At 37.5% G+C, this 14,119-nt stretch overlaps 1 protein-coding gene across 3 annotated transcripts in view; it reads right to left on the minus strand.

Moving 5' to 3' along the window:
* Positions 1-14,119, minus strand: part of LOC112657177 (coiled-coil domain-containing protein 170-like) — a 52,932-nt gene that overhangs the window by 28,690 nt on the left and 10,123 nt on the right. For all 3 annotated transcript variants that reach the window (XM_025443072.3, XM_025443071.3, XM_049113244.1), the window contains exons 2-3: positions 10,829-10,954; positions 95-351 (exon numbers count right to left, since the gene is read on the minus strand). In XM_025443072.3, the coding sequence (XP_025298857.1) occupies positions 95-351; positions 10,829-10,909 (338 nt within the window). In that variant the 5' untranslated portion in view covers positions 10,910-10,954. The remainder of the gene's footprint in view (positions 1-94; positions 352-10,828; positions 10,955-14,119) is intronic.

Below are 14,119 nucleotides of genomic sequence, written 5' to 3' on the forward strand. Positions count from 1 at the left end.
CCACCCGGGCTGCCCAGGTATCTGGAGTTTATATACTATTTGTAAGTTTATGTCAAATGACATGTTTGAAAACAAACTGGAAAACCATTCCTACCTTAGACGGTTTTCTAGCTCTATAATTCTTTCAGTCAGATCCCAGTTGCCTCTTTCAAGATTCTGAATATTGGTGTTTTTCAAAGATTTAATTCTGGTTAGAGAAGCAATAAGTTCTTCTAGGTCCTTGATACTATCTTTCAGGGACATAATCTCGAAAGATTGTTGCACATTATTTTCTTTGTAACTTTCTAGCTCACTCTTCATCTCTTGCAATGAAGTTTCTTTTCTGAAGAGCTTGTTTTGAAGATTTCTTAGCTAAGAAGAAAGGGACATGTTACTTAAAATCATAATTTTTTTAGAAAATTCATGACTTCAATTCATTATGGGTATTTAAATTATACATTATTTTTTTTAAAAGATGTATTCATTTATTTTAGAGAGAGAGTGGAGAATGAGTGGGGTTTGGGGCAGAGGGAGAGAGAGAGAGAGAGAGAGAGAGAGAGAGAATCCTCAAGCACATTCCCCACTGAGTGCAGAGCCCGACATGGGGCTCCATCCCAGGACCCCGAGATCATGACCTGAGCTGGAATCAACAGTTGGCCACCGTATTGACTAAGCCACCCAGGCGCCCTAAGTTATACGTTATTATATGATGAAATGAAGAGTCTCAAATCTCCTAACAATATATTCCAATGTTATATACATTTAAAAAATCGCATCAAGGGGCTCAGTTGGGAGAGCTTGCAGCTCTTGATCTCGGGGTCATGAGGTTGAGCCCCATTTTGATTGTAGAGACTACTTAAACTTATTAAGAAAATAAAAACTGAAGCAGTGGAATTTTTTAAAAATCATATCAAAATGACACATCGCATTTGGAATAAGTGAATTTATTCTCATCAATATTAAAGTTGTTTAAAATGTTATAAGAGTAAATTATACCAATAATGAATTCAATAATCCCTAGCAGAAAAGAAATACTTAATGCTTTGTTGCTTTCTGCTGGTTGTGAAGGGAACCGTGTTCAGAGGCCTCTCTCCTAAATGGCCTATGTTTATACCATTGTTTCCTGGCTCTGTTTGTGTTTGAAATGGGTGAATAGGAGTCTGAGGAGAAAGAAAGACACTTAAATTCACTATATTTTTAAAGCAAATAAAGGAAAGAAAAGATCATAAATTTATGAAGAGAAGAGTGATGGTCTGTGAGAGGAGAAGCAACAGAAGAGAGCCATAACCTGCTAACTGAGAAAGACCAGGGGCACCAGGGGGGCTCAGTTGGTTAAGCATCTGACTCTTGATCTTGGCTCAGGTCTTGATCTCAATGTTGTGATTTCAAGCCCTTTGTGGGGCTCCATGCTGGGTGTGGAGCCTACTTAAAAAAAAAAAAAAAAAAAGACCAAAGAAGGATTGGAAAGGCAGGGGGCATGGTTGCTGTTAGGTGGCTGATTTATTTAGCTTTTGGAAGCATTTTTAAAATCTCTAATCTTCTATCTGATAAGCAAAGAAAGTTTACTAGATAAAGAAAATTGAGGTACTGCTAACATTCAGGGGTCAATTAATTTTTAATTTAAGCCAATTTGTTCAAATTTCTAATAGGCTGTGTATGATCCTGATGAACTTGTAAAAGAGGGGGAGAGGGGGCAAATTTGATTTGACATTATAAAAAATCATTAGCTTTATAACCAGAAAAAGGTCAGGAATATTAGTTATTGAAAAAGTTTCATTAATGAGAAATGCTATAATTCCTAATAGCACAGGGATTGGGAAGACCAAGCATTTCAAACTAATATTTTAGTCCAATATGTGTATAAAATGTGTTCTAATTCTTAAAAATTCTGTGAAATTAAGACAATAAAATGAAACTTACATGTTCTCAAAATATACCTTTATATGTATTTTTCATTACATCAAGTCTAAAAACACACCTCAGTGAGGTCATGGAGTTTCCAGAGAAAGTAAGTATGGGAGAATAGAAAGACCACAAAATTTGGAGGAACAAGAAACTGTGGCCGTAGAGAAGTCAGTTAAGTTTTTTTTACCCACCTCACATTGCAGTTGTAAGGAATAAAAATAACATATACCAAGGACCTAAAATAGTGTCTGTCACATACAAAAATATAATAGAGTAAATTGAAAACATACAACTAAATTGCAGGTATACACTAAACTGGAGTTTGTGCTCCCTTGGAACTTGAAATTATGTCATGCGAAAAGCTTCCCTAATTAGCTGCAGAAGCAACTCAGCTATCAGAAATGGAGACAAGGTGGTAGATATGGACACAGACAAGGTCATGAAGATGAAGTGAAGGATTTAAGCTCGAGCAGCCCAGGTGGCTCAGTGGTTTAGTGCCGCCTTGGGTCCAGGGTGTGATCCTGGAGACCTAGGATCAAGTCCCATGTTGGGCTCCCTGCATGGAGCCTGCTTCTCCCTCTGCCTGTGTCTCTGCCTCTCTTTCTTTCTGTGTCTCTCATGAATAAATTAAAAAAAAAAAAAAAAGATTTGAGCTCAAGCTAAAGCCCATTTCTCTTCCTCATTGCCCAGCCATACTGATGGTAAGAATGCTCTGTGCTCATTCTTTATCCACTATAATTCTATTTTTATATCAGAAAGTCACCAAAGGTCTCTTATCAGATTCAAGAATTTTTCAGTTGTCATCATATTCCACATGTCACGGAAACATTTGACACCACTGGCCAGGCCATGCTCTTTTGCTGGATATGGTCATTGGCACTTGGTATCCATTCCCACCACTATGATGTCTTACTCTGCAGAACTAGAAATAAAACTTTTCCAGAGTCCTTGTGGGGTCTGGGATTCTCTAAGCTAATGGTTCTCAAACTTCAGCAGTGCATTAGAATCATCTGCAGGGTCATTAAAAAGCAGATTGGGAAAAAAAGCAGATTGATAGCCCAAATCCAGAGTTTTTAGTGTGGCATGAGGCCTCAGAATTTGTATTTATACCAAGTTCCCAGGTGATGTTAATGTTGTTGATCTGTGGAACTACACTTTGAGAGCCATGCTATACGTACATTGAGCTGCACTAAAGAGATGCATTCCCATGAAACTTAGAATAGAGAGAAGGCCATTTTCCCACTGCTAATTCTGCTGATAAGCAAGGTCAAGGAAGAGGCCAGAGAAAAACATCCCATTACTTAACTACCAGCTTTATGGAGGTTGAGGCAGCTGTGTCTGTGCAATAAACACTCAGCGGGTGATGCCTGGATGGCTCAGTTGATTAAGGTGTCTGACTTTGGCTGGGGTTGTGATTTCAGGGTCCTGGGATCCCCCTGCATCAGGCTCCCCACTCAGTGGAGAGTTCCCGTCTCCTCTGGCCCCACCCTCTGCTCATCCTCTGTCCTTATCTCTTTCTCAAATGAATTTAATAAATAAATAAATAAATAATAAATAAATAAATAAATAAATAAATAAATAAATAAATAAAATAAAATAAAATAAAAGGCTCAGGTGAAGTAGCAGCAACTTCCTGACCTCAGGATCTTATCCATGGTGGTGTGTCCTTAAACTCATTCATCAAGTTCTGGCCCCAAATCCCATACCCAGACCTTCCAATCACTTTGTATACATAATTCTCTGCATTAAATCATTTTCAGCTTGAAATACTTAGGGTGGTTTCTGCTTTCTGCAGTGAATCCATGACTGATCCTTGACATTCATGAAATTTCTTTTTCTCTCCCTCCCTGATTACTTCTCTCCAGTTTTCTTTTGGTGGTTCTTTTTCTCTTGCATGGAGGTATTCCTTGTGCTGACATTAAGAAACTGTGCTAAACTGGATGTAACAAATCCTACATTGCAGGGGTTTTTTCTTTAAATGACCACAATAGATGTAAATGAGTGTGTGAGTTTTTAAAATGCAGCTTACATTTTGGAGGCGAGGTAAAGCTTCCCAGGGTAAAGAAAAGTCTGGAATTGAATGAAAACTTGATGGGCCATCCCCATCTCCAGGATCGCACTGACTTCATCATTTAGACTGCTTTTTAATTCCATTTTCAGTACAGACCAATTTTCTTTTTAAAATACTGCTCCAGGGGCAGCCCCGGTGGCTCCAGCGGTTTAGCACCACCTTCAGTCCAGGGCCTGATCCTGGAGACCCTGGATCGACTCCCAGGTCGGGCTCCCTCAAAACAAAAACCATAGGGGCCTGTGGCTGGTTCAGTCAGTAGAATATACAGCTCTTCACTTCAGAGTCCTGAGTTCAAGCCCCACATTGGGCATGGAGCTTAGTTTTAAAAAATGCTATAAAAGAATAGCTCCTTTGTAATAGCTAACATGGGAGCAAAAAGTTTTACTTGTGTGAAAAGTAAGAAGGGGGAAAAATCTGACTCTAGTGTTTATTTAGCACAAGTTAGAAAGATTTAAACCAATTTAATTATCAGTGATAGTGAGTTCTCTTAACTAATCACTCCCTTTTTCTAGGGAGAATTTGTTAAATTTATTATTTCACTAATGGTTGCATTTTATTCTAAGAAATTTTAGTTTAATGATGCTGTAATTTTTTTTAGGAATTCCTGTCCTCACTACTTCAGACTGCAAAACTGATTCCTATTCAGAATTTTGCCAGAATGTCCCAAAAGCCCAACTTCATATTATAAACCATACTCCTCTATGGTAGGAAGGCTGTCGTATCCTTTGAGAATTGCTTAAAGGTTAAGACCATAGAGCAGCTTTTAATAATGCATATTTTGGGGGAATGGAGCAGTATTTTATTTTATTTTACTTTTTAAAAGATTTCTATTTATTTATTCATGAGAGACACACACACACAGAGGCAGAGACACAGGCAGAGGGAGAAGCAGGCTCCCCACAGGGAGCCCAAAGCAGGACTCAATCCAAGGTCTCCAGGATCACACCCTGGGCTGCAGGCCCTGCTGAACCGCTGTGCCACCAGGGCTGCCCACCCCTATGGTATTTTTTGAGCATGTCCACTCTTTCCCCCGGGTGTTCATTTGTCAGTTTCTACTTGTTTTCAAAATATGTGATTTGCCGGCATCTGAGTGGCTCAGTCGGTTAAGTGCCTGTCTTTGGCTCAGATCATGATCCCAGGGTCCTGGGATCAAATCCCAAATAGGGCTCCCTGCTCAGCAGAGAATCTGTTTCTCCCTCTCCCTCTACCCCTCTCCCCTGCTCCTGCTCTCTCTCTCAAATAAGTAAAATCTTTAAAAAAAAAAGATCAAGCCCAAAATATGTGATTTGCCTCATCCCTACGTCTGTGTATTGCAGATCAGAGTCTCTTTTAAGACCTATTTATTTAACTATAAATTTATTTATTTAAAATAATGGGTTAAGGGATCCCTGGGTGGCGCAGCGGTTTAGCGCCTGCCTTTGGCCCAGGGCGTGATCCTGGAGACCCGGGATCGAATCCCACGTTGGCTCCCGGTGCATGGAGCCTGCTTCTCCCTCTGCCTGTGTCTCTGCCTCTCTTTCTCTCTCTCACTGTGTGCCTATCATAAAAAAAAAAAAAAAAAAATCTAAAAAATAAATAAATAAAATAAAATAATGGGTTAAGTATTCTATGAAAGATCCATAGAGAAAATACCTTTTAATAATAAGATCAAATGTTTAAAATTGAAAATTTCAAAATTCATTTATATTTTTGTAAAAACATGTTAATTAGATAAGAGTCATTTTTTTTATTAACTCCTTCTTAAATCCTCCCCTCAAGTTACTAGGTCTGCTCATTTTACCTCTAGTATGTTTCCCATATGTATCCCTCTCTTCCCATCCTGCTGCTTGCTGCCTTTATCTTGTTTTAGGGACACATTGTCCACCTCATGCACTGTTTGCTATAAACCTCCTATTTGGTCTTTCTACTTCCCATCTAGCACCTCTCTGAGCCATTCTTTTTTTTTTTTTTTTCTTTTTTTAAAAAATACTTTTTTTTTTTTAAGATTTTTTTATGCATGAGAGACACACAGAGAGAGAGGCAGAGACACAGGCAGAGGGAGAAGCAGGCTCCATGCAGTGAGCCCTATGTGGGACTCGATCCCAGGTCTCCAGGATCAGGCCCTGGGGCTAAATCACTGAACCACCCAGAGATCCCCCTGAGCCATTCTTTATTTAACTACCAAGACTTCAGTATCTTCTATGTTCCAGGCATGTGCCAGAAGATTAAGAACTCTCAAAAAATTTCCCAGCTCAGGGAGATCAATTATAAAACAAATAATTAAAGTATACCTTAACAAGTACAATAATATTGGTATGAATAGAATGTTCTAAGAATATAAGCAAAGAATATGTGTTCTGTCCTCAGTTGTAACATCAGATACTATACTATCACTCTTCTTTTAAAGGTCATATGATAACTCTATGTTTAGCTTTTTGCATATAAAACTTTTTGAAATGACAACATTTTAGAATGCAGGGAAGATTAGTGGTTACCAGGGGTTGAGGGTAGGAAGGAAGTGGGTGTGGGTATAAAATGGCAACAGGAAAGATCTTTGTAGTGTTCAAACTGTTCAGTATCTTGACTGTTTAGAACTCTATACAAACACACAAATGTGTACAAGTAACATTGGGGAAATCTGAGTAAGAATGGTGGATTGGTAGACTTTGTTGCATCAATGTCAATATTCAGGTTATTATATTATAGTTTTGCAAAATTGAACAATGGGAGAAACTCAGCAAAGTTATAAAGGATCTTTCTAAATTATTTCTTAAAACTCCAAGTGCTTCTTCAATTATTTTAATAAAAATTTCAATTAAAATTAAGAATAATTGGTTCTGATAAATTTTTCTTTAGCAGCAGAAGTGACATTGCCTCCATTCACTCCCTCCATTGTTGACTGCATCTACCCGGTTTCTTTCTTTTTCTTTTTTTTTTTTTAATTATTTATTTTTTTATTCATGAGAGACACATACAGAGAGAGACACACACAGGCAGAGGGAGAAGCAGGCACGCAGGGAGCCCTATGTGGGACTCAATCCCGAGACTCCAGGATTACACCGGGGCCGAAGGCGGCGCTAAACCGCTGAACTACCCGGGCTGCCCATCTACCTGGTTTCTACTATTTGCCAGGACTACGCTAAGGGAAGAAAAATATCTTATCTGCATAAACACATGCCCTCACAATGCCATTCTATTGCCCTCACAAATAAAAATTTCATAAAAAAATCAAAGTAAAAATACTGGCAAAACACTTTAAATTTATTTTAACATACTAGGCCTTATTATACATATCAGTAACATTTTTTTTTACAAGTTGTTTAACTCCTATTTATTCTGACAGCAGCCTATCTAGCACTATGCAAGAGCTTTAGTTCAATATCATAGTGCCTAAACTAGACAACACAATCACCAACTGAACACTTTTTCTATGTCCCACAAAGAAATAAAGTTACTGGAAAAGAGAAAGATGACTCATGCTGAAGGTATTCTGTTGAAATCACTAGACTCTTTTATTAATATATTTTCCATATAACAACAAATCCAATGAGACATTGTAGAGCATTTCATATATCTGCTTTGATAAATAGATTAAAATATTTATAATTACCAAATGATTTATGCACATGCAGAGAATGGCTTTTAAAAAGTACTTTGGGGCAGCCCAGGTGACTCAGTGGTTTGGTGCCTGCCTTCAGCCCAGGGTCTGAACCTGGAGACCTGGGATTGAGTCCCACATCGGGCTCCCTGAGTGGAGCCTGCTTCTCCCTCTGCCTGTGTCTCTGCCTCTCTCTCTCTGTGTCTATGAATAAATAAAATAAAATCTTTAAAAAATAAAAAATAATATTTAAAAAGAGAATGTTTAAAAAAATAAAAAGTACTTTGAAATTCTTGAAAATAAATATTTTCTTTAGACAAGGTTTAAAGGTTGTGATCTTTTTTGACAATTTGGCTTAAAAGGCTTATGAATCAGGCATAGACATAAACCTTAATCTAATCCAAACCTGAATTATCAAAAATCTCAAACTTAGTAAATTTAGTAGTAAGTTATACTGTGGACAAGAAGAATTAATGCTTTCAGTTTTCAGGTATTGGTATTAAATTTTTCTGGGGGGGAGGGGAGGAAAGATTAAGAATCTCTCCAGTATTAGAAAATGGATTGTACTTTACAAACTCCACTTAAATTTAAGCTCTATTCATCTCTCTATGCTAAAGGAGGAAAATATTAGGATAAATAAAAGATACATAAAAGAAATATGTATTTATCTACTTATCTATAGATATATGTTTTTCTATTTTGAGAGAAAAAGCACATGTGAAGGAGGGGGTGGGTTGACAGAGAGAAAGAGAATCTTAAGCTGGTTCCATGCCTAGTGTGGAGCCTGACTCAGGGCTCCATCTCAGGACCCTAAGATAATGAAATGACCTGAGCCAAAATCAAGAGTCAGATGCTTAACCAACTGAGTAAGCCAGGTACTCCTCTATATCTATCTATATATTTAAATGAAACCTGGTGTCAGGCTATTGATAGATGAGATAGCAGAAAAGAGGCCCCAAGGAATAAGGCCACTGTTGTAGGCTGTTTTGTCCTCTCAAAATTCACATGTTTAAGTGCTAACACCCAGTAACTCAGAATATTATATTTTAGGACAAGGACTTTTTTTTTTTTTTGAAGATTTATTGAGAGAGAGAGAGAGAACATGTGTGTGGATGAGCCCAGGGAGGGGCAGATGGAGAGGGAGATAGAATCCTCAAGCAGACTCCCTGCGGAGCACAGAGCCTAATGCAGGGCTCAATCCCAGGACCCTGAGATCATGACCTGAGCTAAAATCAAGAGGCAGCTGTTTGACTGACTGAGCCACCCAGGTACCCCAAGGGCAGGGTCTTTAAAGAGGTAATTAAGTTAAAATGAGATCTTTAGGGTGGGCCATAATCCTATGACTGATATTCTTATAATAGGAGGAAATTTGGACATAGTTACAGAGGGAAGACCATGTAAAGACACAGAGTATAGATGGCCATCTATAAGCCAAGAAAAGAGGCCTCAAAAGAAACCAACCTTCTCAACACACACACACACACACACACACACACACACACACACACAGAATCATCATGTGAGGTGATGGAAGTATTATTTAACCTTATTGTGGTCATTATTTTACAAAATATATCAAAACAAAAAATATATATAAAAAATCACCTCAAACTTACATAATGTTATATGTCAATTATATCCAATAAATCTGGGAGAAAGAAGAAGAGGAGAAAGAGAAGCAGTAGTAGAAGAAACTAACCCTGCTGATACCTTGTCTTGGACTTTTAGCCTGCAGAACTATGAGAAAAATTTCTATTATTTTTTTTAATCTTTTTTTAAATGTTTATTTATTTATGATACTCACACACACACAGAGAGAGAGAGAGAGAGAGAGGCAGAGACATAGGCAGAGGGAGAAGCAGGCTCCATGCACCAGGAGCCCGACGTGGGATTCGATCCCAGGTCTCCAGGATCGCGCCCTGGGCCAAAGGCAGGCGCTAAACCACTGCGCCACCCAGGGATCCCAAATTTCTATTATTTAAGCCACAGTCTGTGGTACTTAGTTATAGCAGCCCTAGCAAACTCATACACACACCATAGATAGCTACTTACACAAAAGGCTAGTGTTCCACAACATCAGCATTCAGAACATTTTACTCACAAGTAACTATAGAGACAATGCAGGCATAAACAGCCACATCATAATACCTTTAATAGTGATAGTGGGCTTTGGGATTCAATCATGGTTATCCATAAGACTATCTCTTGTAACACATGACCTGAGGGCATTTGAGCTCAACTAAAGAATTCCTACGGGGACACCTGGCTGGCTCAGTTGGAAGAGTAGTATGTGGCTCTTGATCTTGGAGTCATGAGGGATCCCTGGGTGGCACAGCGGTTTGGCGCCTGCCTTTGGCCCAGGGCGCGATCCTGGAGACCCGGGATTGAGTCCCACGTCGGGGTCCCGGTGCATGGAGCCTGCTTCTCCCTCTGCCTATGTCTCTGCCTCTCTCTCTCTGTGACTATCATAAATAAATAAAAATTAAAATATATATATATAAAAAAAAAGATCTTGGAGTCATGAGCTTGAGCCACCCACATTGGGTGTTGAGATTACATCAATTAATAAATAAACAAATTAATAAGCTTAAAAAAAACCAAACCAAAATACTCTCTAGTTCATCACTAGGTGTTAAGGGAAAAGTCAAGGCATTTCCTACAAATGTGCTTTCTTTCTTTTTCATCTGTTGTTATTCAGATGTGTCATCAAGTATTATATAAGACTAATGGATATTTGATATTTGGTGCTATGTTTTAAATAGGAACTCAACCTTTCTATTAAAAAATGCTTAAAACATATAATCGATTATTATTTTTACATAAATTTTGAGCATGGCAGTTCTGAAGCACTATTTTTTTTTTTTAAGATTTTATTTATTTATTCATGACAGAGAGAGAGAGGCAGAGACACAGGCAGAGGGAGAGAAGCAGGCTCCATGCAGGGAACCCGACGTGGGATTTGATCCTGGGTCTCCAGGATCATGCCCTGGGCTGAAGGCGGCACCAAACCGCTGGGCCACCGGGGCTGCCCCTAAGCACTATTTTAACACTATGATATTTACCAGTCAACTCAAAAGCACTTAACTACATGTGATCTTCAAAAGGATTTACCTGGCAAAAGACAAATTTGAGTCTAAATTTGTGCTCCTCAATGACAAGACAGTTCAATATTGAGAAAAAAAAGCAAAACTGAATTAAGATAACACTTTGAGCCCCTTATCAGAATGTTTTTCTCCCTACTTTTACAGAGGATATAATTTCCCTTGGCATTTTTTATTTTCAGATAATCCATATACCTCAGCTAGAAGATTTTTGTTTTTCACCAGCAAACCAGTAAGGTCAGGACGGACTGGGTCAGCTGCCCTTTTGTTGTACATCGTTGGGTTCTTGGTGGGAACTACAACACGGGGATCAAAAGAAGCCTACAAAGAGAGATTGCAAATTAATTAGCTAAACATGTTCCCTATTGATCAAAACCAATGTTCTAACCCACAGAAACTCAAATAAGTAGCTTTAAGAAGAATACAACTTTAAAACATTTGAGGTACTATGGTAACAAATGCAATAGGTCTCAGGAAAATGATGAGTAACATGCTGACACCTAAAAGACTTTACATCTTTTTAAAAATTGCTACCTGACAATTTATAACATCTTAAATGTACCACATCTAAATAAATATAATTTCTAAGAGTACAGGAATCAAGAAAACACATATAAGGTATCTGTGGACATTTTAATTCACATCTAATAAAAACCTTTATAGAGACTTGAAATATTAGAAGGCCACGGATGAGAGATTTATCAGTATTTGTTTTATTTTTTGGTTACAAATCAATTCCTATGCATTATATTATACAAATTAATTTTTTAAAATCTGATTTCAGTAAATCAACATCAATTTCATCTTTCTTCCACACCTATATTGAGAGTAAAAGTTGGAGCATATTTATCCGTAGTACAGTATTTCTTCCTATAGTTAAAGGGGTGTGCAAAGTGTAACTATAATTAGTATAATTTTGTTACAAAAAAAGTTTATATGATTCAAATAAAACCAAGAAAAATGTATTAACATAAATCTCTAAAAAGTGCATAAACATATCACATGGTGCTTAATGCACTAAAGAAACAAAATGTATTTTTCTAAAGTTATCAGGTTTTAAAATTTTATGCTTACAAAGATACTAGGAAACAGAACTTCACAAGAGGATACAAAATAATTGTATTAAACTATTTAAAAAATTTTAAGAGGGGCACCTGGCTGGCTCAGTTGGTGGAGTGTGCAAGTATTGATCTTGGTGCTATAAGTTCAAGTCCCAGATTGGGTGTAGAGATTACTCAAAAATAAAAACTTTGGGGCACCTGGGTGGCTCAGTTGATTAAGCATCCAACTTTTGATTTCAGCTCAGATCATGATCTTAGGGTCATAAGATCAAGCCTTCCATTGGACTCTGTGCTGAGCATGAAGCCTACTTAAGATTCTTTCTCTCTTCTCCCTGCCCTTTACCTGCCCTGCTTGTGCACTCTCTTCCTCTCAAAAAAATAAATTTTAAAAATGTGTAATAAAAAAATCAAGAATAAAAGAGAATTTTGAAAATATAAGTCACAAAACCTTAAAGAATAAACAAAAAAAAAAAAAAAAAGAATAAACATGTTGGGGGCAGCCCCGGTGGCACAGCAGTTTGGCGCTGCCTTCAGCCAGGATTGAGTCCTATGTCAGTCTCCCTGCATGGAGCCTGCTTCTCCCTCTGCCTGTGTCTCTGCCTCTCTCTCTTTCTGTCTCTCAAGAATAAATTAAAAAAAAAAAAAAAGAATAAACATGTTGGGAAAAACAACCAGGTAAGCTTTCTAAAAATGAAAAGTATAATAACTTTAATTCAAAAACTGAATGGAAAAAAAAAAAAAACTGAATGGACACATTAAAGAGCCTAGGTGAAGAATGAGTGAAATTATATGAAGGAATTATCAAGAGACCTAGGTGAAGAATGAGTGAAATTATATGAAGGAATTATCAAGAGGACAGCATATAGGAAAAAATAAATGAAAAAATAAATGGTAGAGATAAAAGAGAGTTCAAAGACACAGAGAATATGAGTTGGTCTATCATATGTCTATTTGGAGTCCAAGAAGTTTATAAATTAGAGAATGGGAAGAGGCAATATTTAAAGACATAATGTCTAAGAATTTTACAGAATTGTTGAAAGATATCAAAGTGGTCTAGCAAATCCCAAGAAGAGTAAAGAAAAAGAATTCCTTACCTACACACTGAAAATGAAATTGCAGGGGCACCTGCATGGTTCAGATGGTTGAGCATCTGTCTTCAGCTCAGGTCATGATCTCCAGGCCCTGAGATTGAGCCCCCCTATCAGGCTTCTGGTTCAGCGGGGAGCCTGCTTCTCCCTCTGCCTCTCCCCTTGCTCATGCTCTCTCTCTCTCTCTCTATCTCTCTCTATCTATATCTATATCTATATATGTATATGTATATATATATATATCTTTGTCTCAAATGAATAAATAAAAAAGACTTTAAAAAATGAAATTGCAGACCATCAAGGAAATATCTAAAAAGCAGATAATAGAAAGGACAGATAATGACAAAAAAATAGCTGTTGGACTGCTGAGAGACATTTCAACAATTCAAAAGCTAGAAAAAGCAAAATGATAGCTATAATGCACTAAAAAAATATATCATCCTTCACTGATTCTGAGACAAACTTTTCACATTTCTGCAATGGGGGTGCATCTTTTTTTGAAGACATATTTATTTGAGAAAGAGAGAGAGAGAGAGAGAGAAAATGTGAGTTGGGGGAAGGGCAGAGGGAGAGAGAGAATCCCAACCAGACTCCCTGCTGAGCACAAAGCCCAACATGGGGCTCAATCTCACAACCCTGAGATTATGACCTGAGCTGAATCATGAGTCGGATGCTTAACAAACTGAGTCATCTGGGTGACCCTAACTGGGGTGCATCTTAAAGTTGGTGCCATTTCATACTGTGAATAGTTTAGCTGGTAACATTTTAAAATTTTGTAATAGTGCAAAAAATGGTAGTATTTCTTCAAATGAAGGATATATTATAACTGCCAGCTAGAAATTTTATACTGAGTGAAATTATGTTTTAAAATGGGATAGGGATCCCTGGGTGGCGCAGCGGTTTAGCGCCTGCCTTTGGCCCAGGGTGTGATCCTGGAGACCCGGGATCGAATCCCATGTCGGGCTCCCAGTGCATGGAGCCTGCTTCTCCCTCTGCCTGTGTCTCTGCCTCTCTCTCTCTCACTGTGTGCCTATCATAAATAAAAAATAAAAAATAAATAAAATAAATAAAATGGGATAGAATAAAGAGATTTTAGACAAAGAAAAACTGAATTTCCTAATATTCCCTCATTTAAGAAAATTCTAAAGGATAGATTTCACATAGAAAACTAACTTATGAAGTCTGAAATATGAGCAAGAAAAGTGAACAAAAAATAATTGTAAATATGTAGGTATATTTAAATAAGAGTTAATTTTTAAAATCTGATTTATAGGGTTGAAAATAAAGAATAGAATAAAAGCAAGACAAAAAATTGTATATATATTGAGAGGAGAAAA

This window comes from Canis lupus, chromosome 8 (genome assembly GCF_003254725.2).
Source record: "Canis lupus dingo isolate Sandy chromosome 8, ASM325472v2, whole genome shotgun sequence".
Taxonomy (NCBI): domain Eukaryota; kingdom Metazoa; phylum Chordata; class Mammalia; order Carnivora; family Canidae; genus Canis; species Canis lupus.